This window comes from Parathielavia appendiculata (genome assembly GCF_033297405.1).
Source record: "Parathielavia appendiculata strain CBS 731.68 unplaced genomic scaffold N657scaffold_1, whole genome shotgun sequence".
In the NCBI taxonomy this organism is placed as follows: domain Eukaryota; kingdom Fungi; phylum Ascomycota; class Sordariomycetes; order Sordariales; family Chaetomiaceae; genus Parathielavia; species Parathielavia appendiculata.
In genome coordinates this window covers 1,493,227-1,518,746 of record NW_026944220.1, presented here as the reverse complement: position 1 = coordinate 1,518,746, position 25,520 = coordinate 1,493,227, and the positions used below count along the sequence as shown (strand labels likewise).

Here is a 25,520-nt window from a genome sequence, read left to right as displayed (position 1 = left end):
AATGCTCAACAGCGGTGGTCACCACCGGGCTTGGTGGTGAGCCTCTTAGTTACGACCGCGTGGTCACCAATCGACTCCAAGTCCGGCCGCTCCCGCGCCCCTGCGCCTGCCCCGTGAAGCAAACCCTCCCGAGGGTTTCGTGACCGGCTACCTCTCTTACGCGCCCGTAAAGAGGGTTAGCCGGTGAGCTTTTACCTTTTTCCCTATTAAGCAGTACATGACTGGGCTGGAGATCATAGAGGATAGAGGATCAATATCCATTGGAGATGTAGAGAGTTTGCAAGACAACCGGCCTTGCTTAATTTGTGGGGAAGAATATCAATTTGCAATGACTTCAGTATGCCTGTTCATTTGGACGAGGTCCGAGGTATCCTCATTCATACTCTCTTGTTCTATTCACATCTATTCTGGCAGTCATGTGCCTATCTTCCATGTCTCAGTGGTTCTTCGGATGGACGACTCTGATGTACCTGGAGATTGAGTGTAGAAATGTGACAATTAAGGGGACATGATGTTCAATATGGTCTTGTCCATGGTAGGACTTATTTCCCAGACTCAATGGCCACCCAGCCTATGCATCCACGGATCCATTTCCCTACCCAAATGGCGGCCCAACCAGCCCGACCCAATCCAACGGACCGGGACGCATTGGCTCGGGTGCTTGCATGCTACCGCTGCACCATGCAAGCCACAAGCTCCATGCCAGATCCTCGACCGAGGTCAGCTAATCCAGAGTATGAACCATTGCACGCACGACAACAAGGCGCCGATGATGTCATCCAAGAGAACAAGCAGGGGACGTTGAAGGCCGTCGTCACCTATTCATTACCACCCCCCTCTCTCTGTACCAGTATTACGTCTATAACCAAAATAGCAGAAGGGATTTCACAATTATGATGGCAGCCATTGAAGGCGAATCCAAGCCAAGGCCCGGCGTAAATCTTGCACGGGCCCTGACGCCACCTTCAGGTTCCTTCCAACTCCCAACGCCTTCCGTCTCGAGGGGTATCGGGGTATCTCAACACCCGGGCTCGGTCCGCAAGTGCTGCGGGCTGAGCATCGTCACATCCTGGTCCGATGTCTTGGCGGCCCGGCGCCTGTGCGGCTCTCCGTACGCAGCATTCCGTCTGCGACTCGTTACGTCTAATAAATCGTAAAGCATCAATGATCGTCTCAGACCACGGGGTTCGTTCACCCCTTGGCGGGTTTCGGGCTGGAGGGCCCAGCAGCGGCGACTTCTGGTGTCCTGCTCCTTGACTTGTTTGGGTTTGGTTCTTGAAAAAGCCCATGCTCCTCGATGTACTGTCACATGTAAGCAAGCGATCAGATGTGATTGTCAAAGGGGTACCGACCTCCACAACAGGGTCCGGAATCAGGTACCTGACGCTCAGGTCTTTCTTCAGGAACAGCCGAACTTTGGTCGAGCTGATGTCGTTCTGAATGACCTGGCCGATGACCCAAATGTTCTTCTCATATTGCCTAAGCGTAGAAAGGGCTTCATCGATGTCGGTTCCAGAACGCTCAATGATGAATGCGCCGTAGCACCCGAGAATCGTATCTAGATCTTTGGGTGCCCAAAGGCCAGGCTCGCCTGGTGCGGTTAGCTAGTGTTGCATGAATATATTGGATCAAGCCTACCCATTGACATGACCAGATCAGCGCCTGCGGAAGTGATATTAGCATTTGTTTCACGCCCTATGCCATTCTTGACTCACCAGCCAAAAGCGCAATCCGAGCCTTCTTCATCTGCCCATCCGCGCCCTCAATGCCTCCCAGAACCGTGTTGATCTCATGGTCGAAGTGCTGCAAAACCTTGGCCGTCGGAACGTACTGTGGCTGGCCATTTTCGTCGGTATTCACCGTCTCGTAGGGGTCGACCATGAGCCAGGAAGAATGCTCGACGGCGCGCGAGCACATGTTGACGCGGTGATAGCCCGGCGCCAGTCCGACTTTCTTATAAGCGTCGCTGACCTGCATCCCGTCGTCAGCTTCTAGCCACACGCCCCGACTTCCCATGCAGATTATCGGCGCCATACCGGTGACAAGTATCCGGCGCACACCTCAAAGTCTGTATTGAACCGTACAAAGTCGGACGCCATCTCGAACATGCGAAGGTGGAGGAAGGTGATGGCTTGTTTCATCATGTCAGTCAGCAGCTGCGGCGGCCAGCTATGGAGACACACGGAAGACATACGAGAGAACGAGCCGCATGCAACCAGCACCAGAGGTGTCTTCCCCGGCTGCGTTTGCTTGCGCTTCAACTTGGTTGTTGGGAAGGTGTAGGGGTTCTGCGCGCCATCGAGGGCCGGCGACTCGATGAGCACCGCGGGCGTCTGCGTGCCCGAATCAATGGTTCCAGCAGTCATCTTGGAGAATTGGCGATGGCCGAGGTGTCTAGAACGAGTGGTTCGGGTGCTCCGTGGAGGGCAGGTAACGCAGCGAGGGCGGAATCGTAAATGTTCAGCCGAGGATGCGGGGCACGGCAGTCAATCCGGACGGAGCGGGACGCTGCCGAGCAGCTGATCGGTAATGCAGGAATGTGAGGTCGCCTTGTCGCCGAAAGCCGGCGCAAATATGGTTCCGACTGAAGGAGCGGCTTTGTCTATAGGAATCAACGATCTCGTTGGTCAGCAAAGGAGGCCGTCGTGTTTCTTTCTCGACTGAGGGGTCTCTGTGGATATTGAAGATTGAGATGACAGGGACCGGCCAGGCAGGCGCTGCGGAAACCATCTCCCACTTATTAAGCCGCTGACGCGGGGGGCTCAGTCAGTGGGATGCTCTTAACAATTTACGCATCAGATCGGGAGTCGGCGGCTTGCTTTGGTGCTGTACCTGGCCTTACAAGTCCGTTACCGGAGTTAAGCGTATCAAACCAAAAGGCGCATCCCACGTTTGCACTCGCGCAATTAATGACTGCTTTGCAGAAATACGGTGGCCGGGGTCGTGAATAATGGGACTTTGCAAGCTGCGGATTGAATTCATTTGGATTCTTGAAAGTCGTGACACAGCTCCTCCTGTTTCGAAACGAATGAGGGGACAAGCACCTAGGCATCCCGCCGGCGGGAAGAGAGGTTTCGAAAACCTATTCGTCAAACCAATCTCATCTTATTGCCAGGCGTTTGTGGCGAGGCCTCCGATACCGAGTCGCGAGTCACTCGAGTCACTCGTCATGATTCTGTTCAGGGCCCCATGGAAGTCCTAGGAGATGAAACTTCGGGTCGAGAGCCGCAAACGAGGTGGGGCTGAAGTGCCCCGCCGAAGCTGTGTTTGCGACTCGCCCGCTTGTAGATTCTGACGCCTCGGCGAGATATGTACCTTGACGTTCTATGAACTAAGGTAAGATGTACCTGGATTGAGCTCTTGGGCTGGATATTTCCGGACAATTACAACTCTGGTTCGTTGGGAAGCTTCCTTGAGAACCTCAACGTGCGTTCGTTCTTCTATTACGGGTTGACTCACACACTCAGCTGCCCGATCTCTGAAGTGCACATCCCGGTCCTCGTCAACTGTAGAGAAATCAAATCGTTAAAGAATGAGACAGCGATCGAAGTAAGAAGGTACATAAACGCCGCTTCGCTCTTCTCACAATCCATCCTCGTACTACCATACGTACTCTCAAAATCGCCTGAAGATCCCGGGATGTTGAAGCAATTTAGGTATTCATCTTACGCACAGTGGTTGCGCAGTGCCATGGGCTCGAGCCAGGCAGTTGCTTGGTGAACGAGAGGCCAGCCCAAACACCCCTGAACCCCCCTGAAGTTGACCTGAACACCAACCCATCAATATTCGAAACTCTCAGACACCACCTCTTCCTCCTCAAGCCAGTCCAAAACCGTTCTCAGCATCTCAGGGCTGGCGCAAGCAAAATACTTTGTTCCCCTCGCCGCATTCCTCGCCCCAAGCACATCTCCCCTTTGCATCCTCCTAATTTCCACCTTCGCTCCCAACTTCCTCACCGTCTCAACCATCTCCTTCCGGTGATCATCGCCATCCTTTATTTCACCCATCCCCGTAACAAAAACACTCGTCACTCGGCCCAAACCCTCAACCCTCTCAAATGAATCGATCGCCAACCCCAAATCCTCCGCCCTTAGACTCCACAACACCTCCATCTCCCTCCCCGCAGCCAACATCCCCGGCGCCTGCGCCAGAAGCGGCGTGATTCCGATTCCGCCCGCCACAAATACTGCTTTCTTTCCTTTCTGCGCTCCTTTCTTGCTGTCACCCTCACCACCACCAGCACCATCATCATCGAGAATGCGAAACCCCCCTACCCCACCCCCGACTCCCAAAACAGGCACCTCCAGCCCCGTGCCCTTATCCCCAAATTGTCGTGTAGAAAACAAGAGGCCCGTCACGGGACCGTGCTTGCGCAGCGTCAGCTGCACTTCTACCGCCTTCTTGTCCGCACCCTGACCGTCTGCTGCTGGTGGTGGAGGTGGAGGGTTAGAGATGGTGAAGGTCCGGACGAAATCGTCGTTTAGACTCTGCGGATCATTGTCGCGCATGTGACTGTACCCGAGGTCGAGTTCGGACGCGAGGGAGACGGTTATGTGCTGGCCGGGGAGCCAGGTCAGAAGCGGCGGTTGTTTTCTACTGATGTCGCTGCCAGAGGGCTGGTTTCCGCGGTACTGTTGCAGGAGAAAGGTGAAGCGGGCTATGGTGGGTGTGAGGTGCTCGCGACGGAGGATGGTTGCTGTTGCGAGCGGGGAGGTGGCTTCTTGCGGTTGGTGTGAGATGGTCGGTGGGTGTTCAGTTGCGAGGCGACGCACGCGGGGGTTGTACGGGCTCGGCTCGCCTGCCGTGCCCCGGAAAGGGAGGCTGTCTTTGACGAGGACGGCCGAGGTCACGGTGATCTTGACGGCGAGATTGGTGTGTGGCATGACTGAGGATGCAGCCGGGCCGACAAGGAGCTCGGTCGAGCCGGTCAGGTAGAGGACGTCGGAGGTGGTGAAATCAGGGATGACAATGCCAACTAGGGGATTGGTGTGCAGGTTGCCCAGCGTTTGGTACAGGCGGTTGCCTGAGTACTCTGGGTAGATCAGAGCCACACCGCCATCTGAGCTTCCAGCAGGCGAGTTGCTGAGGACACGCACGAAGCCGGCCTGTCCTCCGCGATGGTTGGTGTCCATCGTTTCCCCATTTGTCGAAGACAGGAAGAACATGTCTGCCTGCTCGATCAAGGCCAGGGCTTCTGGCGGAAGCGGCAGGGATGACGAGACCAGTTGTGGGGAAGGGATATGAGCGCGGATGGCCTTCTTGTTGATGTACTTGGGGCAGTTCCCCATACTCTCCTGAACAATCATGGCAATCTGCGCTTCGCCAATGGTATCGTTGTGTGCCTGCCCAGCGACAGTGCCGACGAGCATCTTGCCTGCCAGTTTGACGCGGTCTCGGCTTTCGAGATCAATGCTCAAGCCGCTCATTATCCGGTCGTCATCGGGCTGGAACACCTCCTCATCAGCTGCGGTTCCCATCAGGGCACGTATGACCGGATCATGGGCCTTGTCGACTATGCTCTGCATGCCCAGGAGGCCTTGGGCTACCGGTTGGGTAAAGCCACGCTCGCCGCCCCAGAGCGAGGTCCACGGCTGGCCTTGATCGTCAAGTGTTCCGACGGCCAGGAGAGGCGAGACAGTAACACGGTGAGCGTAGGACGCGGGCAGTCCGACCGCGGTTGGATTCCGGCGGCTTGACGTGGGCACTTTTAGCAGGGAGTGAACAGCCCGCTCGCCCGGGTGCCAGCCATTGGAATGCCCGAGCAGCGTTGGCATCTCTGGCAGGGGGTGGTAGCCGAGGAAGTTGGACTCTGATAAGAGGGCGACGTCTTGGAGCTGGGGCTGTGGTCGGTAGAAGCTCGCACCGCTGTGGACTATTAAACTATGCAGCAGCAGCAGCAAGAATGCCATAGCATTATCGAAGAGTTGGACATCGTCGTTTATGACTGTCTTCAGTCAGTCGAGCACCTGTGGCTTGAGGCGGGATGTTGCAGTCGCTGAGTCGCGCAGTCTGACAAATCAGCTATGCCAACGCTAAGGGATCGCGCGAAGGGCGCATCGATGCGCGACTGGCGACAAATCGGAGCATTCATGCCATGCCGCCCTTTGTTCGTTTGAAATTGTAGAACACGGCGGTTCAAGTACGATATTCTGTCTGCTTAGTAACCCAGGGTAGTCGAGCATTGAACAACTCCGACACATGCAATGAGAACGGGAAAAAGTTCAGCCTCAACTTCAACTTGTTTATTTGGCGCCTCCCATGCCGAAGCAAGCCTGCTGCATGTAGGGATATCTATATACAAAATCGTCCCGTGTATCCAAACTTGTATGGATATCTCACAGATTTCTCATCGCTTCATACCATCCTTCCAGATAGATCCGCCGCTTGGCCCGCTCAACTTTATGAACCCAAGAACGCCGTGTACCCAAAAGTGCATCCCACCGTGGTATGCAGTGCCTCAAACCAACGACATTCCACCTGCCCATATGTCGTCATTAGGTACTCATCGCCGTCTCTCATGACCAAGAACATGTGAGGGGTCGCCCTGGATCGATGAACACCCCATTGCAGGCGAGACCTCCCCCTTTCAAACCGGCCATGCTGCTCCTTGTGGAACACCGCGCACACCAACAACAGCGTACTGCAACTCACGACATGATGTCGTCCGAATAGTTGTCTCCGCCCCCTCAGAATCACCCGACGCCACCTCCCCTCCCGTTCTAGTTATCATCCCCCAAGTCATCACTACTGCTTGCTGACGACGTCGTTACCGTCCCGCGCACATTGTCCCGCGCCACGCTGACCAGGTGGTAGATGCCAAATGCGATCAACGCGAGGACGATGAACAGCACAATGATGATGACGGCAATGACATCGTTTTGCTTCATCTTTGTTGTTGCTCGCGCTTCGGCCGCCCGACCCTCTTATGACTTCCTCGAACTGTTGCGTTTTTGAAGTCAGGTAGGGCAAGAAAAACGCCGGTGGGAGTGAGGGCTTGAGGGACGACAGGGCCGAGCCGAGATGCGGTGTTTAGGGCAGTGCGGCGTAGGAATTTTGGCCCTGATCTGTCCGTTTAGGCGGTTGGCGGCGATGTAGGTAACCGGTGCTGGTTGTCGGGTCGATGTCCTGTGAAATAAAGACAACCGAGAGCTTGATCCCTCGAGTCTAACGATGGCAGGTCGGAAAGATGAGATAAAAGCCTGTCAAAGGTTAGCCGCACGAAGCCTGGTGAATGGAAGCAGGAGGAGAACCCACAGAAAGAAGCAGCTGTTTCGTTGCGGGGCTCTCAGAAGCTCAGGCTCAGCTGCGCAAGCTTGCGGAACCAACGCTCGAAAGCAGATGCTGTGTTCTCTCTCCTGTCTTCAAGACTTTCTGGACAGTCAGCCAGCAATCGAAACCAATTGCAGCAAGTCAGACGATAACAGAAAACCTAGTAACGTCGTTAAAGTCGTAAACTAAGACAGACAGGATGCATAACGTCAAGTTGGGCTGCCCGCGCGCAAGCAGGGTTGCCCGCATCAAATAGGGCTGGTTGCCCCGCCACCTGATTGTTGCCAAAAGTCAATAAAAGAGAAGGCTGGCAGAGCTGCAGGGCTCGCAACCGTCAGACCTGGGCCAAATGGGCGTGCACGTGCCACCTCGGCGGGGCGCCGACCAACCTCTTTGTGCAGTCGGGGGTTTTGATTTGTCCGTCAGGGTATCGAGCCAGGGTTCCGGCTTCCAGGTGCCAGGAAGGGTTCTCGAGTGCGTCACCGTGAGACGGACAGAAAAAACCAGAAAACCGGTCGATGCTGTGATGTCCTCTGAGAGTTGATAATTCCCAGGTGTGCCGTATCATGGCAGTAAACATCAACTCAAATCAATGACGCCTGATACACGCCCTATAGATCCAGCATGAGATACAACCCGAGTATTTACTGTCCCAGGGGAAACTCACTTGACGGATTCGATTGCAAAGCAACCCGCCTACTACCAATACACAAAGCGAAGAGTTCGAGAGCCAGTCAACTTCCCACCAGGGACGGAAATTAAACGCCAAAAATCACCTTGGAAAGGCATGCCGCCCAACCAGAAACGCGCCATTGCCTGGTCTGACCGAGGCACTTGCTGATGTGGAAATATGTTCGAAAAAGTAGCTGCCATGAGTTACTCCGGAGCCTCGCGGGCTGAGAAAACCGGCTTTCATTGGGGCGCCTCGGCGGCATCCATCTCGGGTTCCCTTTTGACGATGCGCACGTGCTGCTCGTAGAATTGCAGCATCTAGGACAGGTGAGCTTCTCAGCAGGGCGGGGCTGATGTGTGTCATCTGACATACCTTTTGGGGGCAGCGTTGATAAATCACGCTGGTCGGGTGCTGCGTCTTCTTGCCATTTTTCCATTCCAAATATACCATAAGCTTCCCCGATTCCTCGTCCTCACACGCGTCGAGGCTGACGATATGGTCTTCCCAACTCCCCGGCGGTGGCTTCCAGGTCGCGGCCTTGACGCTTGCTGGCGGTTCCGTGTCTGACGGGTGCTCCCCGTTCCTCTTCGACCTCTTTGTACTCGCTTGCGGGGTGGACGACGCCCGTTCCCTCTTCTTTCTTTTCAGCACGTTGGCGGTGTCTTCATAAAGCTTGTCGCGCCCGCCAATGCTCTCGAAGTACTCGTTGAGAGCTTCAGACGCGTTCTCGCTTCGAGAGGAAAGAGTCAGCCGGAGGACCGTGCCATGAATCGACCCGTCTCTTACGTCAAATTTTCCTCAGGTTCCCACGTCCGATCCGACTTCTTTTCGTAGCCCTCCCACTTGACTTCAAATAGCGGTTTTCCCTGTCTGTCCGTTAGATCCGAGCCCATATGCGACAATCATCCGAGCAGCGCCTCACCTTATTGTCAATCATATGTGACATGATTTTCTCCACCACGTAGCTATTACCCAGCGTTAGCAACCTCTTGCACCAATCCTCGCGCCAGCCAGATTCCACCCGTCACTTACACTTCCTCTTCCAGCTCCTCGTCGTCCTCGCCGGGCTCGTCGGCCTCCTCATCCTCCCCAGCATCTGCCGCAACCCCGTTCTTATCGTCTGTCGAGACGCGCTCGGATTCTTCAGGCGTTACATCTTCGTACTTGACAGGCTTTCGCGCACGGCCGCCGGTGTTTTTGGTCGAGGCGGACTCGGGCTCGACGTCCGAGTGTTCCTCGTTGTCGCTAAAAGCTGCGGAATTGATTGTTAGACCGAAAACTTCTCGCGCAGAGTGTCTCAGAAATTTGTGGTAAGCAGAGAGGGCCGATTGGCGATGTGACGCGACAAGTCGCGACTCAACCTTGAAACAGGGTTCGCTGAAGTGCAGAAGACGTGAATGAGAGGCTTACCAGGTGGCATTGTGATGATCCGGCAAAGGCTCAAGGTCGGATGCTGCGAGTAGACGGAAATAAAAGTTTCGTTCAAAGTTGAGACGTTGGCAGTGCAGCTGCATCTGCTAGATTCGCGAATATGGATTACTCCGTGTAGATCGAAGTGGTGATGGCTTCGCGGCTGGCGCAAACGCGGAAAAGTGGGGCTTGGGGCGTTAAGGTCAACTGTGGCGCCTTATCGACCACGTGACCTGCTCGGCGACCGGAGAAATTTCGGTTTCTTGTCGCAATGGGGAAAGGGTTTAGGACAGCGCTATTTTCCCGACCTTGGTGCCTTCCGTTCTCCTTCCATATCTCACTTTGTATACGGAGGTACCGCTGCTCACAATCTTCATTACGTCAACCTTATTATGAGCGGTCTACAATGGCAAGAAATAACATCTCATTCCCCATCAACATATGATTCTACGTTGAATGACAAACTCAAGCGACATACTTCCCTGTTGGTCCCGTCGTACTGAACTTCACCGAACGGTATCCTCTTCGAGTTCACTCGAGACCCAGCGGCTTCACGTTGCCACGGACGTTGAGTGAAACACACCTCCAAACCACGGTCACACGAGGAGAGGTGTTTTGTCGCTACCACAGTAGAGAGGTTCTATGCCTCTTGCTACCAATAACGTTTTGACTTGTCCACATGGGACCTCACTGGGTGTGACCCACGCGAGCACATCCAGTCCGGCAACCATCCACTGCAGCGGGACCTGGCCCAGAAGTTCGGCGGAGCTAACGTTGAAGCTAACGATGCCTTTGGGTCCGCCAAAAAACCGCCATTGGTCCGGCAAGTTGACCGACCAGGCCGGTCTCAGGGGCGGGAATCGTTCAGGGCCTCCTTGTCGCGGCGTTGCTTCGTACAACAGGGTTCGAAAGGAAGACGAACGGGTTCAGCTTTCAGCGACGACAGTTTAATGGGCTGGAAAAGATCCGCAGAAAAAGCAAGGTGCGACGGAAGAACGCAACCCGTGGAGATGCCAGAAATGACCCTTCTCGTGTTGTTGAAAATTGACCAGATCAGCAAACGCATCGGCTTGTCACTTTTTACAGCGCCCAAATAACGTTAAGGCTACCGGCAGCCTGCGGCTCAGGCCGCCGGTGATCAGCGCCAAGCAATGACGGAACCAACGGTGATTCCCTCGAGCATCATTGCTCAGGCCCAATTGGTTACGGGAAACGTTAAGACTCTATCCGTACCACAAATCTGTACCGCATCGACATGAGTGAGAACGCTATTATCTGAAATAGGATGATCAAGTGGATGAGTACCTTATGTGAGCGCACGGTCGCTTTCACTGTACAAAACGCGGAAAGCATGGGACGAGTGCGATGCTGCAGAATGCTGCTTCTGGCCGACGGGACGGGAACCTTGGAAGGGCTCCGAGGATGGGTTTCGCTCACAAACGGCATCGCAACGCTTCCCCTGCAGCCCTTCCTTTGACCTGCAACCAACGGCTGGATCCTGCAAACCAACAACTTGTCTGTCGAAATCTCACACGGTTTGATGGCTCCTGAGAACCCCGGTTGCGCTAATACCTGCCCTGTCCGGAAATGCTACCCGGACTGGAAAAAAGGGGCTGAAAAAGTACATTGAGCGTGATGACAGTCTTCTCAGAAGCAAAAATGGTCCACCACGACCAACACTTATTAAACTACCGCCTGCCCCGGGACGCCTTACCCAGCGTCTTGCATCACTAAATCCAGACGATCTCGAATGGCTTGCAACGGTATTGCTCCTCAAAGGGGGCTGATTGACCAATACCACGACATTTCCGTTGATCTCCTGGGTTATCTTGCACCATTCTCGGTCCACCATCCGGTTTACCGCATTCGGTTCTAGAGAAGCGGACAACATGGACCAGCCAAACCGTCTACCTCCCGACGGAAACACGACAAAGGCCGTGAAAGACAAGAAATGCCCGTACTGTCACCAGGCATTCACGTCTTCCTCCTTGGGCCGCCATCTCGACCTCTACATCCGGGAGAAGAACCCGAAGGCGCCAGATGGAGTGCACGACGTGGAAGCCATACGGAAGATCAGACAGAACATCACGCGTCGACAACCCAAAGGCGCCGTGCCTCGGCGATCTACGTCAGTCTCTCTGCGGGCCTCGAGCACAGTACCGAGGAAGAATCCCGTTTCCGGGGATGCCGACTCATCCGCCGCGAAATCTCCATCGTTCCAGAGGGAGGGCTCACAGTCGGGGAGCGTCTATGCCAACAGATACCCCTTCAAGCCCCACTGGGAAACTACGGGAGTCATCAATGGCCTGCAAGACGGATCAGCCGGAGACCCCGATGGTGATGGGGTTGGTAGGGGGTCGCGATCCGCCTCGCTGCAACGGGCTGTCAGCCGGCAAACGCTGAAGCAGCTGCTGGACATGCGACAGCAGATCCAGGATGCCCAAGACAGAACCAGGGCTGCAGAGTTGGCATTGCGGGAATTGCTCAGTTCGCTGAGGGCCGCAAAGTCCGTTCCCCTTGCTCAGTTGCGCCCTTGGCCAGGTGTGTCCGTCACTCATGCTGACCACAGCTCACAGGCAACAACTCGACCTTGACTCGGTGCCTTTCGACTTCGACCCCTTTTCATTAGATTTTCCGGCGCTCACGCTGCAATGCCTCGAGCCGCCACCGACTTTGTTCGCATCCACTCAGCACCCAACGCCGACGTCCTGGTCAATACTACCACCAGGACGAAGCCAACTGGAGGCGCTACACGCATTTTTTCAAAAGGAATTCAAGGAATGGAGAATTGCATGTGCGGCAGCCACGACGGCCGTCACCGAGGAACTAACATATCCGCCAACCCCCAACACTGGGAGCGCAAACAAGAAGGCTCAGATCCTCAAGGCAGAGCAGGCGGTGGCAAAAATGGAGAAGCATGTCTATGACCACCTCGAGGCCACCTACGCAATATGGGAAGCATTAGCGCAGGAACAGCGTGAGCAGCTCTGGAGACTGGAGCTGGCGCGAGGCGTGGGCAGAAAGCAGAAACAGGTGGACCAGTTGAAGGAAGGGCAACACCTGCTCCGACAAGAGAACACGAATCTCAAGATGCAGCTCGAGCAATTGACTCGATTGCAACAGCCGCAAGAATTCCAAATCGCGCCTCCATCAACTATTTTCATCGACGAGAAACTGATGGCACGCGTCTTGGTGGATAATATGGAAACCAAGGGGCTTGCCGGATTCAACATCACCGACCGCGATGCCGACTTGAGCACCCTTGTCTCGTCCGTCATTGACCGATGGAAGAGTGTGATCGTCGGAGCCCGGTCGGCCAGCGGCGGTCTCCGTGCGCAACGACCCCTCGACACTTTTTCTACAGGAGAACTGAGCCCCGAAGAATCAACAGGAGGCACATGCTTGACAAATCAGCAGCAGTCCGCGTCGGGTCACTACCAATCTCCTCGCTCACAGTACACACCCACAATCAGCAGCCAAGCAACGAGGCACCCCTCCTCGGCTGCTTCCACATCAGCGGCACTGATACCGCGACTGCGAACAACCCCCGCCGTCCCCGGTACTGCACCTTCGACGAGTATTCAAGAGGATGAGGACGAAGACAAAGTAATGAGCGATCAGGACGCCGAATCAGATGCGGACTCAACGCAAGACGCAGACCAAGACGGCGACGCAGAAGGTGACACTGATGCCGACGCCGACGCGGATGGGGATGCTGACATGGACGACGACCTTGGGGATTACCCGGCCGTCCCGCACCGCGCTATCCAACATCAACAACCACACCAGTTACATTCGGCCGTGTCTGTTGCCTACGGTAGATGAGAAGGCTCGAAGCGGGACGGGCACCCAGGCGGGAGGAGTAATTAGAGGACGGCATGGCGGCAGGGATTACTCCACCAAGGCCAGGTTGCCATTCCGGGTCAGATACCGAGCTGGGCTGGATAGCCTTTCTGGAAAATGGAACAACAGAAAGCATGAATAGGGTGTAACAACATGGGGCTCAGGTTGGCGTGAGAGATGCGTCTTGCTTCCGGCACATCCTTCGCCCAAGGGCTCCTTTTGCTTGCTTGGATGCAGAGGTAGGATACTTTGTGTAAGGATAGCGTAAGGACCCAATCAATGTCTGTTAAACCTGATTCGAGGCCGACTGAGTCTTGCCAACTCTTAGTTCGAGTGTCGTTATATTTACTTACTCCTGAAGCCGACTCAGGGGGCAATGAAAGTTGCCCCTGCTGGGTTAGGGTTGTATCATTGAAGCACACGACCGACATTGAGTCACCCCGCCAAAAAGTTTTGGGTCAAGTTGTGGTCTCAAAATTATAACCCCGCTGTGGATTCCCTGCTACTGGGCTCCCCCGCCGTTTCTGCAATCCCTCACCTCCTCTACACACGACCAGACAAGTCGACGATTGCATTGGCCCTCGTCGTCTGTTGCTGCTGCGATTGAACAGAATCAGCACTCATAAAGTATAGAACATGGCGGACTCGACCGCCCCAGCCCCCCCGACCGACGAGGTCGCCAACCTCCACCTCGACGAAGTGACGGGCGAGCGCGTGTCCAAGACGGAGCTGAAGAAGCGCCAGAAGCAGCGCCAGAAGGAGGCTGAGAAGGCGGCCAAGGCTGCTGCCGCGCCGCCCAAGGCCGCGGGCAGCAAACCCAAGAATGCCGCTGGTGAGGAGGAGAAGGACCTCAACCCGAACCAGTACTACGAGATTCGGACGCGGCACATCAACGAGCGTATGTTGCAAGTCACTTGTCATTCTCGTCGTGGATTTTGTATAAGAGCTAGATATCTGACTCGACGTCGACATGTAAACAGTGCTCAAAAACCCCGAGACCAACCCGTACCCGCACAAGTTCCAGGTGACGTACGACGACTCCAAGTTCTTTGAGGAGTACGGCCATCTCAAATCGGGCGAGACGGCGGAGGACAAGGAGATCCGTATCGCCGGCCGTATCTACAACAAGCGTGCGAGCGGCTCCAAACTGATCTTTTACGGTACTCCTACTCCTTCCTCTTCTCCACCCTCACCCCCCGTATCGCCCGTCATACCCCTACTCACATTTCCCCTGTATTACTAGACATCCGCACGTCGGCCGACACAGTCAGCATCGGCACGCAGCTGCAGGTGGTCTGCCAGGCGCAGCTGGTTAAGGAGGGCGCGCCGGCCTTTGAGAAGCAGCACGAGAACATCCGCCGTGGCGATGTCATTGGCATTGTCGGCTATGCGGGGCGCACCAACCCCAAGAACCGGCTCGCCGAGGGCAAGGAGGGCGAGCTGTCTATCTTCGCGACCGAGATCGTTCTGTTGAGCCCGTGCTTGCATATGCTGCCAAGTGTGAGGTTTCCCTTCTCGGATTCGGAGCAGCGGGCGCGCATGCGGTACCTGGATATGCTCTGGAACGATAGGAGTCGCCAGGTGCTGTGGCAGCGCAGCCGGATGGTGCGGTACATCCGCGACTGTGAGTGTTGTTCTGTCTGGGTGTGGTTGCGTGCGTGTCTGACAGGATCTAGTCTTCCATGAGCGGCGCTTCATCGAGGTGGAGACGCCCATGATGCACGCCATTGCTGGCGGTGCCACGGCTGTAAGTCGACTTTTCACCTGGGCTAGCAAAGAGAGACTGACCGCGGTAGCTTCCGTTCATCACTCACCACAATGACCTCGACATCGACATGTACATGAGAGTCGCCCCCGAGTTGTTCCTCAAGAAAATGATTGTCGGCCAATTTGGCAAAGTTTTTGAGCTCGGCAAGAACTTCCGGAACGAGGGCATCGACCTCACGCACAACCCCGAATTCACGTCCTGCGAGTTTTACTGGGCGTATGCCGATGTGTATGACCTTATGTCTATAACCGAGGAACTGGTTTCGTCGCTGGTCAAGGAGCTCACAGGCTCGTACAAGACGACCTTCACAACCCAGCACGGCGAAACGTACGAGGTCAACTGGGAGGCACCGTGGAGGCGGGTCGAGATGATCCCCGAGCTCGAGAAGGCCACGGGTGAGAAGTTCCCTCCGTACGAGGAGCTCCACACCGAGGAGACGAACCAGTTCTTGCAGAGGGTCTGCAAGAAGGTCGGCGTTGAGTGCCCGCCGCCGCTCACCAACGCCCGCATGATCGACAAGCTCACGGGCGAGTTTATCGAGGAGACCTGTGTCAACCCAACCTTCATTCGTGAGTACCAAGTCCAAGGGGGTTGCTGTGGGGGTGGATACTGACCTGAGGCGCAGTTGAGCACCCGCAAATGATGAGTCCGTTGGCCAAGTATCACCGGTCCAAGAAGGGTATGTGCTGATGTCGCCTATTCCTCTGTCTAACGTGTTGGCTAACTATCAACTGGTGGACAGGTCTCTGTGAGAGATTTGAGTGCGTCACACCGCCGGATGCTGCATGTTTGTCTCGCGACGTGGGTACTGACAGTTAGATAGGGCCTTCGTCTGCAAGAAGGAGATTGCCAATGCGTACACCGAGTTGAACAACCCGTTCGACCAGCGGCTGCGGTTTGAAGAACAGGCCCGCCAGAAGGCCCAGGGTGATGACGAGGCGTATGTTCTTCATCGTATCCTCGAGGTGACGCGGCCAATCTAACTTGTGCTTTCCCAGTCAACTCGTTGACGAGAGCTTCCTGAACGCCCTCGAGTATGGCTGTAAGTGGCGCATCTCATGCATGGCGGAACGTTTAAAGTGCTGACATGCATGCTCTCTCAAGTACCGCCCACTGGTGGTTGGGGTCTCGGTATCGACCGCCTTGCTATGGTAGGAGAAATCTGCGAGACACGGCACAGTTCCCCTGAATGCCAAGCTAACGGTGGATGCAGTTTATTACGAACAACTACTCGATCCGGGAGGTTCTGGCCTTCCCATTTCTTCGCGAGGAGAAGCAGGCGCCCAAGGAGAAATTTGCAGCTGAGCTTGTCGATGTCCAGCCCCTTCCCGAGGAGGGCATTCGTAAGTGTCTAGGCAGAAGTTTCCGTCTAGATTCGTACATTTGTTGACTTTGCCGCAGCGCACAAATAGATGAGGGTTTCGGGATGATATACACTAAAAGAGTACGGTGTAGAGGGTTGCTTCTGTGTAAAAAAAAATCTAGGCTGAGTGGCTCTCTCGCAAAAGTACACAGGAAGCTGTGGGTGCTGATATGGGCTCGGCGGGGAAAGACGATGCAGCTGCTGAGGGCGAAGATCCTCTCAAAAATACCGACGCAACTCGATCGTCGACCAGTACACACAATGTTGTTCCTGATCTCGATTTGTTTGGGTGACGCGGCCTCTTCAGAATCGGGCAACCTGGCTTGGTATAAGTCCCTTGGAGAGCGCATTGGAGGGTCTTGGCACCTGTGACATCGTGGAGCACGTTCTGCTGAGCGGCCCGCATAAGCGAAATGTGGGGGCACAGCTCCGTCGGAAATCACAGATTGTCCGATGGCCCGCTGCGACCATTTTGAAGGTTGGGCATTTCGGAAAGAGGACTGTTACAGCCGTTCTGCGGCGGAGCAATTCCGACGATACCAAACGTCGCTTTCACTCGTGGGTGCTTAACGATGAAGGGTGCCGCTTCCAGCAGAGGCTCATTTCGTGTTGTACGTGTCAGCCAAGGCCGATCGATGGGAAGTTCCCAAATCCAACGCTCGCCAAGCAGTTAGCTCAAAGAAGCGATGCTGAGCCTCGCTTCGAGAATGTGACCTTAATACTTCAGGAGCCCACCCCTCCCCTTCTCCTCTGACATCCCTTGGTTCATGTTCGTATTTCTTCACCTCATATTCTGTCGATGATTGTCAGCAAAAGATGGATTGTCTGTCAAGCAACGAAACCGTCTGATGTCTAACCACAGAGAATCGGACGAAACAGTCGGGACGCCTTTACTTAATTTGGGCCCCATCCTGAGACGTCCAAGTCGCTTGGGACCAATCGAGTGCTGAGACCAACACGGCACAATCCGGCGCCATTTCTGGACCCAAGACAGTGGGAAGCGCCCACCCGACGCTGATCGCACACCGAGAAGGGTCAAGGGCGAACCGGACTGTCATGGCGCTTCTCGGCCAGACATGGACCCTGACGCGCAAGAACTGGCTCATCGTCCTCGGCCGCCACAGTCTCGCTACCGTTCTCCGCGCGCTCGTCCTCCCCATCATCCTGGCCGCCTTTCTCAGCTATGCGCGCAACCTCTTTTCGCCGTCAGCCCGGTACGGCATCAGCGCCGTGCGTCCGGTGCGCTCGTTGGCGGATGGCTTAAATCGGGCCGCGCGCAGTGGGAGGGAGGTGGTCGTGTTTGTGAATAGTGGGTTTACGGGGGGGCAGATCGAGGGCGTGATTGACGAGTTGGCGGCTGAGGTACGGCATGCGGGCAAGAACGCGACGGTTCTCGAGACGGAGGACGACGTGCCGTACATATGCAAGGCGTCTCTCCGCGGTGTCACGCCATGCTACGGCGCCGTGGTGTTTCGAGGCTCGCCTACCGAGGGCGGCGGCGGCTTGTGGAACTACACGCTCCGCGCAGATGCTTCGCTGGGCCTCGGCCGCATCAACGTTGACGTGGATACCAATGACGCCCAGGTCTATCTGCTGCCCATGCAGCATGCCGTCGACCGGGCCATCTCGCGCCAGAACAGTGGCTCCAACGGCGATGGCGCCGTGCCGCTCCCAGAGGCCATGGACCAGTATCCCTTTACGTCGCTCACCACCGAGGAGTTCGCGGACCGCGTCCGTCAGACCTACCAGGACATGATCATGAATTTCCTGGGCGTCGCCTTCATCGTGTCGATCATAGGCGTGGTTTATCACCTGTCCGGTTTCATGGCTACCGAGCGCGAGTCGGGCATGTCAACCCTCATCGAGGCCATGATGGCCACCAAGAGCCGCTGGCAGCCCCAGGCCGCCCGCCTCCTCTCGTATCACCTGTCCTTCTCGGTGCTGTACCTTCCCGGCTGGGTTATCTCGGCCTTCATCTTGTGGGCTGGCGTCTTCCGTCAAACAAGCCCGGCCGTGATCCTGCTGTACTTCATCCTCTCCGGTCTGGCGCTGAGCTCCATGTCCATTCTCGGCGCAGCCTTCTTCAAGAAATCGCAGCTGAGCGGCGTTTCCATCACCATCGTGTACATTCTCCTGGCCATCATCGCTCAGTCGGTGAGTTGGCCCAGGACGCCGACCGTCGTCGCACTGAGTCTGTTGTTCACGCCATGCAATTTCACCTTCTTCATCTCGCTGCTCGCCCGGTGGCAGAAGCAGCTATGGCCGACCGACCTCACCCAGTCGCCTCCGGACAGCCCATGGGAGCTGTCCGGCATTGTCTTCTTTGTCTTCCTCGCCGTCCAAATCATTGTCTATCCCATCCTCGGTGCCCTGATCGAGAGGTGGCTGCACGGCACCACGTCCAGCGGGCGCAACATCGTTGTGGGTGACGATCGTGGCGATCTCGGCCCAGACTGCACTGTGCAGCTTGACGAGTTTACCAAAGTGTACAGCCCTGGCATCCTCCGCCGCATGTTCTCCTTCGTTTCGAAGCCCAAGGAGCCCGTGGTGGCTGTCAACAAACTCACGCTGAGCGCGAGCCGCGGTCAGATCCTCGCCTTGCTGGGCGCTAACGGCAGCGGCAAGAGCACCACCCTCGACACCATTGCCGGCATCAACAAGGCCACCAGCGGGAAGATCACTATCGACGGCACCGGCGGCCTCGGCATTGCCCCGCAGAAAAACGTGCTTTGGGACGAGCTGACGGTCTACGAGCACATCCGCATCTTCAACAAGCTCAAGTCGCCCGGCCACTATGCCACCAAAGAGGAGATTCGCCAGTTGGTTGTGTCGATCGACCTCGAGCAAAAAATCAAGGCCCAGTCACGGACGCTGTCGGGCGGCCAGAAGCGGAAGCTCCAGCTCGGCATGATGCTCACGGGCGGCAGCGCCGTGTGCTGCGTGGACGAGGTCTCGAGCGGCCTGGACCCGCTGAGCCGGAGAAAGATCTGGGACATCCTGCTCGCCGAGCGCGGGCGGCGCACCATGATCCTGACGACGCACTTCCTCGACGAGGCGGACCTGCTGGCCGATTACATCGCCGTCATGTCCAAGGGCAACCTCCGCGCCCAGGGCACGTCGGTCGAGCTCAAGGACCGCCTCGGCGGCGGGTACAGGATCCATGTCCATGGCGTCAAGCGGATCCCATACCTCCCGGATATTGTGGGCGTCAGGAAGAAGGCGACCCGTGAGGAGGCCGCGTACGTCGCGTCGACGTCGGCCATGGCGGCTACCGTGATTAGGGAGCTGGAGGCCGCGGACATCACCGACTACCGGTTTTCTGGGCCGACGATTGAGGATGTCTTCTTGCAGCTTGCTGAGGAGGTCAAAGCCGAAGGCGGTTTCCCCGACTCGCGAGGTGTTCTCAGCTCGGCGGATGAGAAATCCGAGAAGACTGCTGAGGCCGCTGAACCCGAGAAGGGCCTCGAGCTCATGTCTGGACAGCCCGTCAGTTTCCTGCGGCAGATTTGGGTGCTTTTCATCAAGCGCTGCGTCATCTTCAAAGGAAATTCGTTCCCGTCCGTGGCTGCGTTTGCCATTCCCATTGTCGCATCTGGTCTAGTGATGCTGTTCGTTAGGGGCCAGCATGGGCTTGGCTGTTCGCCGGCCGAGCAATCGTCGAGGGCGACGGCAATCAATGTCTTTGACAGCGGGTTCAAGCTCTTCCTAGCTGGCGGTCCGGCCGACAAGTTCACGCAGTCGAACCTTCTGCGTCTGTTCGCGCCCATTTACCTCAACACGGGGGGCGAGCTCGGCGACGGTAATGCCACTCAGGGGGACGGTCTCTCTGCCAGAGCTCTTACCAACCCAGCCGACTTCCTAAAGAACATCACCCTCGTCAACTCGTTCGATGAGTTTAACAGTGCTGTTGTCCAGTACCGTAAGAACATCACACCAGCTGCCATCTGGCTCGGCGATGACAATTCCCGCCCGACGCTCGCCTTCAGGGGCAACGGTGCGGAGGCCATCAACGCTTGGTTTGGCAAGCGGGCCATGGACATGCTTCTCACCAACAGCACCATCGCGTCGACCTACGTCCCCTTCGACAGGCCGTACGCCCCTGACATGGGCAACTCGCTGCAGCTGCTCGTCTATGTCAGTCTCGCCCTCTGTGCCTACCCCGCTTTCTTCTCGCTGTATCCGAATCTGGAACGCCGCCGTCAAGTCCGCGGCTTGCAGTACTCCAACGGTGTCAAGCCGTTGCCACTGTGGCTCGCCTACACAGGTTTTGACTTTGCCATTGTCGTGATCGGCGCTGTGATCAGCATTGCGCTGTTTGTTGGTCTGGCGCCGGACTTGTGGTACCACGTAGGCTACGTCTTTTTGGTCTTCATCCTGCACGGCCTGGCCTCAATCCTTCTGGCGTACAACGTGTCGCTGTTCAGCGCAAACCAGCTCTCGGCCTATGCCATCACCGCCGCCTACCAAGTCGTTCTGCTCCTCCTCTACCTGATCGGCTACATGTCTGTCGTCACGTACGCGCCCGTTCCCCAGATCGACCGCTTGTTGCTGGTCGTGCACTTTGCCGTCTCGGTGCTGGCGCCCATCACATCCGTTGTCCGCACCCTCTTCGTGGCGCTGAACCTCTTCTCCACCGCTTGCGACGGCAACCAGCTCTCGCCCAACCCGGCCAGCATGGTCCAGTACGGCGGTCCCATTGTCTACCTCATCGTCCAAACCGTCCTCCTCTTCCTCGTCCTCGTCTGGGCCGACGGCGGCAACGCAGGCTTCAGCCTCTGGCGCATGCTCAAGCGCTCCTCCCCTCCCTCGCCCACCACCACCGCCGAGGAACGAGCGGCCATCTCGGACGAGGAAGTCGCCAACGAGCTCGTCCGCGTCAAGTCCTCGGCCACCAACCCGGGCACCAGCGCCACCGACGGCCTGCGCGTCATTAACCTGACCAAATCCTTCGGCTCCAACACGGCCGTCGACAACGTCACCTTTGGCGTGCCCCACGGCGAGGTATTCGCCCTGCTCGGCCCCAACGGCGCAGGCAAATCTACCACCATCTCGGTCATCCGCGGCGACCTGAAGCCATCCGGCCCCGGAGGCAGAGGCGGCGACGTGTTTGTCGAGGAAGCGAGCGTCACGCGCCACCTCACCGCCGCCCGCGCCCATCTGGGCGTCTGCCCCCAATTCGATGCTGTCGACCAGATGACGGTCGAGGAACATTTGCGGTTTTACGCCCGCGTGCGCGGGATTCCGGATGTCGAGCACAACGTGTCGGCCGTGATCCGCGCCGTGGGACTGCAGGCGTTTCGCGATCGCCAGGCGCACGCCCTGTCGGGCGGGAACAAGAGGAAGCTGTCGCTGGGGATCGCCCTCATGGGGAACCCGACCGTCGTGCTGCTGGACGAGCCCAGTTCGGGGTTGGATGCGGCGGCTAAGCGTGTCATGTGGCGCACGCTGGCGGCTACTGTTCCCGGAAGGAGTATCTTGTTGACCACGCACAGCATGGAAGAGGCCGATGCGCTGGCGGGACGGGTCGGGATTCTGGCCAAGAGGATGCTGGCGATGGGGAGCATTGACGCGCTCAGGCGCAGGTGGGGGGATCAGCTGCATGTGCACCTTGTTTGCAAGGGCGCGCCGAGGACGAGGGAGGAGGATGTGGAGAGGGTCAGGAGCTGGGTCGTGCAGACGTTCGGGGCCGGGGCCGAGGTCGAGGAGAAGACGTATCATGGCCAGATGCGGTTCCGCGTGCCCGTCGAGGCGCTTGAGGGTGGCAGGCAGAGGCAGCAGCAGGTGGGTGGGGATGAGATTGCTGCGGCCTCTAGTCCGGGTTCGGGGTCGGCCATTGGCAAGTTGGTGGTGTTGTTGGAGGAGAATAGGGAGTATCTTGGGGTGGAGCATTACAGTGTCAGTCCGACGACGCTGGATCAGGTGTTTTTGACCGTTGTTGGGAGACATAATGTTAAGGAGGAGGGGTATCATGAGGAGAAGAAGGCCAAGAAGAAATGGTGGCGGTTTGAGAGATAGGGAGTTGGTCTCAGATCCGGGCGCTCCTCTAGGAGGTTTCGTTTCCTGTCTTTGCATGGTAGAGCGAGCATCAAGTTGCTGGCGGGGTTGAACACTGCCTTGGACGGGTATACCTCTATTGTTTCTCGAGTATATATGGTCTTGCAGATAGCTATGTTCTCAAACTAGAGATAGATAATCTGGCATCGCATTTAGACTTTTATTTTGAGTAAAACCAAAGCAGCAAACAGCAAATGCCCTCATACAGCTATTGATGCGTCCCCTGGCCTAGTGTGCTGTCACCCCTGGACCAGAAGGCAGACACATCTTGGCCCCATGAAATATTTGGATCGCGCTCTTTGCCTGACCATGGCATGAGCTTGTATGATGCTAGCCGGATAGACGGATTGAAGGGGCAGTGGAAGTACACATGAACTGAGAAGTGTCTATTAAATATGGTAGTACCGTTGTGGAGTTGTGAACCGTCCGCTTCCTCGGGGCCATAATAGAAGCATGAATCCAAGTGCATTCATGATGAAGAATCCGCTTCCCAAAGCCATGTCATCAATCCGTATGCAATATGTACATGTGCGTAGTTAAACACAACGAAGGTCCTGAGTCAGACCTGGTATAACGTCCCGGTGTCATCCAAGTCCCGGGAGTCCAGACGGAAGCAAAGTGTAGTCAACGGCACATACTCAACGAGAAACGATACGTTACCATCAACGGTGCGTTTCCTTTGCGCCCAAGGCAGACCGCCCATCAATGTTTAATATCGTGACCCGCCTCGCTCCAAATCCTGACTCCACCCGTTGTTATTGTCGTATCCTCCATGAGGAGGTCCCCTGGGCCCGACTTCCCTACTTGGAGTTGCCCTCTGAGAGAATTCGTACGCGCTGTTGTTGTCTCGTGCTTCATACAACCCCGCATTCGCCATATTCCTCAGCGAACTGTTGCTCGTGGTCGGTTGGCGGTACGGCTGGTACGGCTGAGCCGCGTGTTGCATGCCTCTTAGCGATCCGTTGCTATCGGAACGCTGATGGGAAGGGTGCATCGGCTGGGTCATGGCTCGTGAAGGAGCAAACTGCGGCTGGCCTCGTGGGGGCATGGGATTGGTGGCGCTGCGGATGGGGTATCCGTCCGGCCCCATCCCACGCGGTGGCATTGGATCAATGCGGTACGTGGTCGCCGACGGTGCGGGACTCGCGCGCCCGCTCGACGGATCGTCAAATGGTGACCTGTTGTCGCCAGAATACGGTAGCCTGTCTCTGGTTCGATTTGGCCCCGGCCCTCGATGATTGCTGTAGGGCCCTGGAGACATGACGGGAGGCGGATGGGATGGCATCGTCTCCGAGGAATACATGGACGGGCTGGCTGTGTATCCGTTGCGTAGCGACGAGCCGTTGGAACCCATGCGCTGGAGCTGTGGACCTGGTCCGTAACTCCTGTTGGATACTGAGGTGGCAGTGTGCACAGGAGGGTAGCCATCGAGCTCGACCGGCGGCAGAGTCGGGGCGGGCGAGCCCGAACGGGCCACACCTATCTCAGCAGCACCCGCAAGAAGCGACGCATTAGATGAGTACTCGCTTGCTGTCGTTAACTTGGTTTCCGACCGCCGAGGCATCGGCTGCTTCCGGCCCATGGCGTTCATCTCAAAGCTCCCAGGGGTGTTCGGCCGAGAAGGCTTCTCGGAGAACGAGGCGAAGGTGTCGGCGCGGTTGAGTGAAGGCATCTCGGGAAGACTGTCGTCAGTAAGAACAGGGAGTGATGGTTTCATCGACTTTGGCCTCTCTTCGCCATTCTTCTTGGCTGCCTTGAACTCTGCTTTCCTCCTCTTTCGCTCCTCCTCGGCCATGGCCTTGTTGATTTTGACAGAGACAATCTGCTTCAGACGCTTGTTAACCTTGCGCTCGCAGAAGCCCGTCAGACCGCCATCCTCGCGCGGGATGTAACTCCATAAGAAGAAGACGAAAAACAGTGCCGCCAGGAGCAACGACAAAAACGAAAAGGCCCAGATGACGACGGTGAAAAGCATGCCCGACAGAATGACAACCTGTCGCGGTTCCTCGGACGCGAGCAGCCCGAGTTTATCGAAGAAACCCGTGAAAGATGCTCCAAAACTGTCCTCATGAACCTCGAGGCTCACGCGGTATACAGAATAGAGCGTGAGAGCGTTAATGACCTGGCGGGGCCCAGAGCAGAGGAGAGTGCGAATCCATGCTTTTCCGGGTTAGCAAAAGCCATGCGTCAGCCACTTGCCCAGAGAACTAATCTTACATTGAAAGCTGAAGAAGGTGAAGAGCGCAATGTACTCGGCGCCCTTTTTACTCTTGGTCAGCTCGGCGAAGACGAGGAACCGCTTCCACCCGCGGCCGCTGCCCATCCGGATACTTTCGAGGCGGGCGGCCAGGCTGTCCAGAAAGCATTCGGCGACACTTCCTCGGCGCATAATGGCCACGGCCCGGAAGTACTCGAACGCGAGGTTGGCGAAGGAAAGAAGGATGCAGACGGTGAAGATCCATTTCGAGACGTCGAATGGGATAAACTGGGCGGGTTCAATTTGCGATGACCACTTGTTGAAGGCCAGAAGCTGGTAGGCCGTGAAGATATCAACGGCATAGACGGCGAGGGAGATGAAGAGAGAAAACCAGAGGAAGCCGTAGGCAAACGGCGTCCAGCAATTGGTAGACTTGAAGTCGTTGAGGCTCTGAACACTGACATTAGTTTATGACCCTGGTCTTTTGTATGACAGCTCCCATCTCTCACAATAAAATCCCACTTCTGCTCTGGCTTGACCTCGACGTCTCGTCGACGATGGCTGAGGAAGCCCATGGTAGAAACAGCGCGAACCAGGCGCAAAATTCAGACCAGAGAAGTCGACCCTGTCGAGAATTTTGGACGAAGTAAAGTCGTCGGACACAGTCAATGTGCCGTCGGGGTATCTCAAGCGATATGTTGTAAGATGGCACCGTAACCCCCGCGCTCGTGCAAATCGATCCTCGCCCGCGAAGGGATCGACTGCGCCTAAGTCGACGAGCGCAAACTCCAGCTTTCTCGACGGCGATGAGAGCACGTCGCACCGGGGGAAGAAAGACAAACGAAAGAAGCGTCAGGATATGGGTCGATTTGGTCGGTTCGGAGGCCAGCGGTGGCCTCAACAGCGCCGTCTCCTTGCTAGCATCGCGATGGTGATGGTCTGG

General features: G+C 56.5%; 6 protein-coding genes across 7 annotated transcripts; 2 read left to right on the top strand and 4 right to left on the bottom strand.

The window, feature by feature from the left end:
• Window positions 1-1,191: 1,191 nt before the first annotated feature.
• Window positions 1,192-2,366, bottom strand: N657DRAFT_629629 (Nucleotidylyl transferase; the record flags this gene model as incomplete). Its single annotated transcript, XM_062790905.1, has 6 exons — window positions 1,192-1,302; window positions 1,353-1,591; window positions 1,639-1,662; window positions 1,716-1,971; window positions 2,037-2,131; window positions 2,195-2,366. 6 exons carry the CDS (start codon window positions 2,364-2,366, stop codon window positions 1,192-1,194), a joined length of 897 nt encoding a protein of 298 aa, XP_062652320.1.
• Window positions 2,367-3,430: 1,064 nt separating this feature from the next.
• On the bottom strand, window positions 3,431-6,159 carry N657DRAFT_639027 (uncharacterized protein). Its single transcript, XM_062791697.1, has one exon. The coding sequence runs from the start codon at window positions 5,907-5,909 to the stop codon at window positions 3,780-3,782; it is 2,130 nt and encodes a 709-aa protein (XP_062652319.1). The 5' UTR covers window positions 5,910-6,159; the 3' UTR covers window positions 3,431-3,779.
• Window positions 6,160-7,808: 1,649 nt separating this feature from the next.
• N657DRAFT_608044 (uncharacterized protein) lies at window positions 7,809-9,418 on the bottom strand. Its single transcript, XM_062790257.1, has 6 exons — window positions 9,353-9,418; window positions 8,975-9,194; window positions 8,865-8,907; window positions 8,729-8,808; window positions 8,315-8,672; window positions 7,809-8,259 (listed from the first exon to the last, which is right to left on the bottom strand). Exons 1-6 carry the CDS (start codon window positions 9,360-9,362, stop codon window positions 8,182-8,184), a joined length of 789 nt encoding a protein of 262 aa, XP_062652318.1. The 5' UTR covers window positions 9,363-9,418; the 3' UTR covers window positions 7,809-8,181.
• Window positions 9,419-11,241: 1,823 nt separating this feature from the next.
• On the top strand, window positions 11,242-13,177 carry N657DRAFT_562660 (uncharacterized protein; the record flags this gene model as incomplete). Its single annotated transcript, XM_062788155.1, has 2 exons — window positions 11,242-11,858; window positions 11,929-13,177. 2 exons carry the CDS (start codon window positions 11,242-11,244, stop codon window positions 13,175-13,177), a joined length of 1,866 nt encoding a protein of 621 aa, XP_062652317.1.
• Window positions 13,178-13,756: 579 nt separating this feature from the next.
• N657DRAFT_667773 lies at window positions 13,757-22,449 on the top strand. 2 transcript variants are annotated; one of them, XM_062795422.1, is made up of 14 exons: window positions 13,757-14,093; window positions 14,176-14,355; window positions 14,439-14,819; window positions 14,872-14,942; window positions 14,992-15,532; window positions 15,589-15,642; window positions 15,706-15,724; window positions 15,787-15,903; window positions 15,962-16,005; window positions 16,068-16,114; window positions 16,177-16,306; window positions 16,472-16,578; window positions 16,634-16,937; window positions 17,252-22,449. In XM_062795422.1, the coding sequence occupies exons 1-14, from the start codon at window positions 13,832-13,834 to the stop codon at window positions 22,339-22,341; spliced, it is 7,347 nt and encodes a 2,448-aa protein (XP_062652315.1). In that variant the 5' UTR covers window positions 13,757-13,831; the 3' UTR covers window positions 22,342-22,449. The 2 variants fall into 2 exon arrangements, with proteins under 2 accessions (XP_062652315.1, XP_062652316.1); XM_062795423.1 differs by lacking the exon at window positions 17,252-22,449 and having other exon boundaries at window positions 16,365-16,659.
• A 640-nt stretch (window positions 22,450-23,089) lies between these two features.
• Window positions 23,090-25,152, bottom strand: N657DRAFT_563133 (uncharacterized protein; the record flags this gene model as incomplete). Its single annotated transcript, XM_062788189.1, has 3 exons — window positions 23,090-24,540; window positions 24,598-25,027; window positions 25,087-25,152. 3 exons carry the CDS (start codon window positions 25,150-25,152, stop codon window positions 23,090-23,092), a joined length of 1,947 nt encoding a protein of 648 aa, XP_062652314.1.
• Window positions 25,153-25,520: the final 368 nt, after the last annotated feature.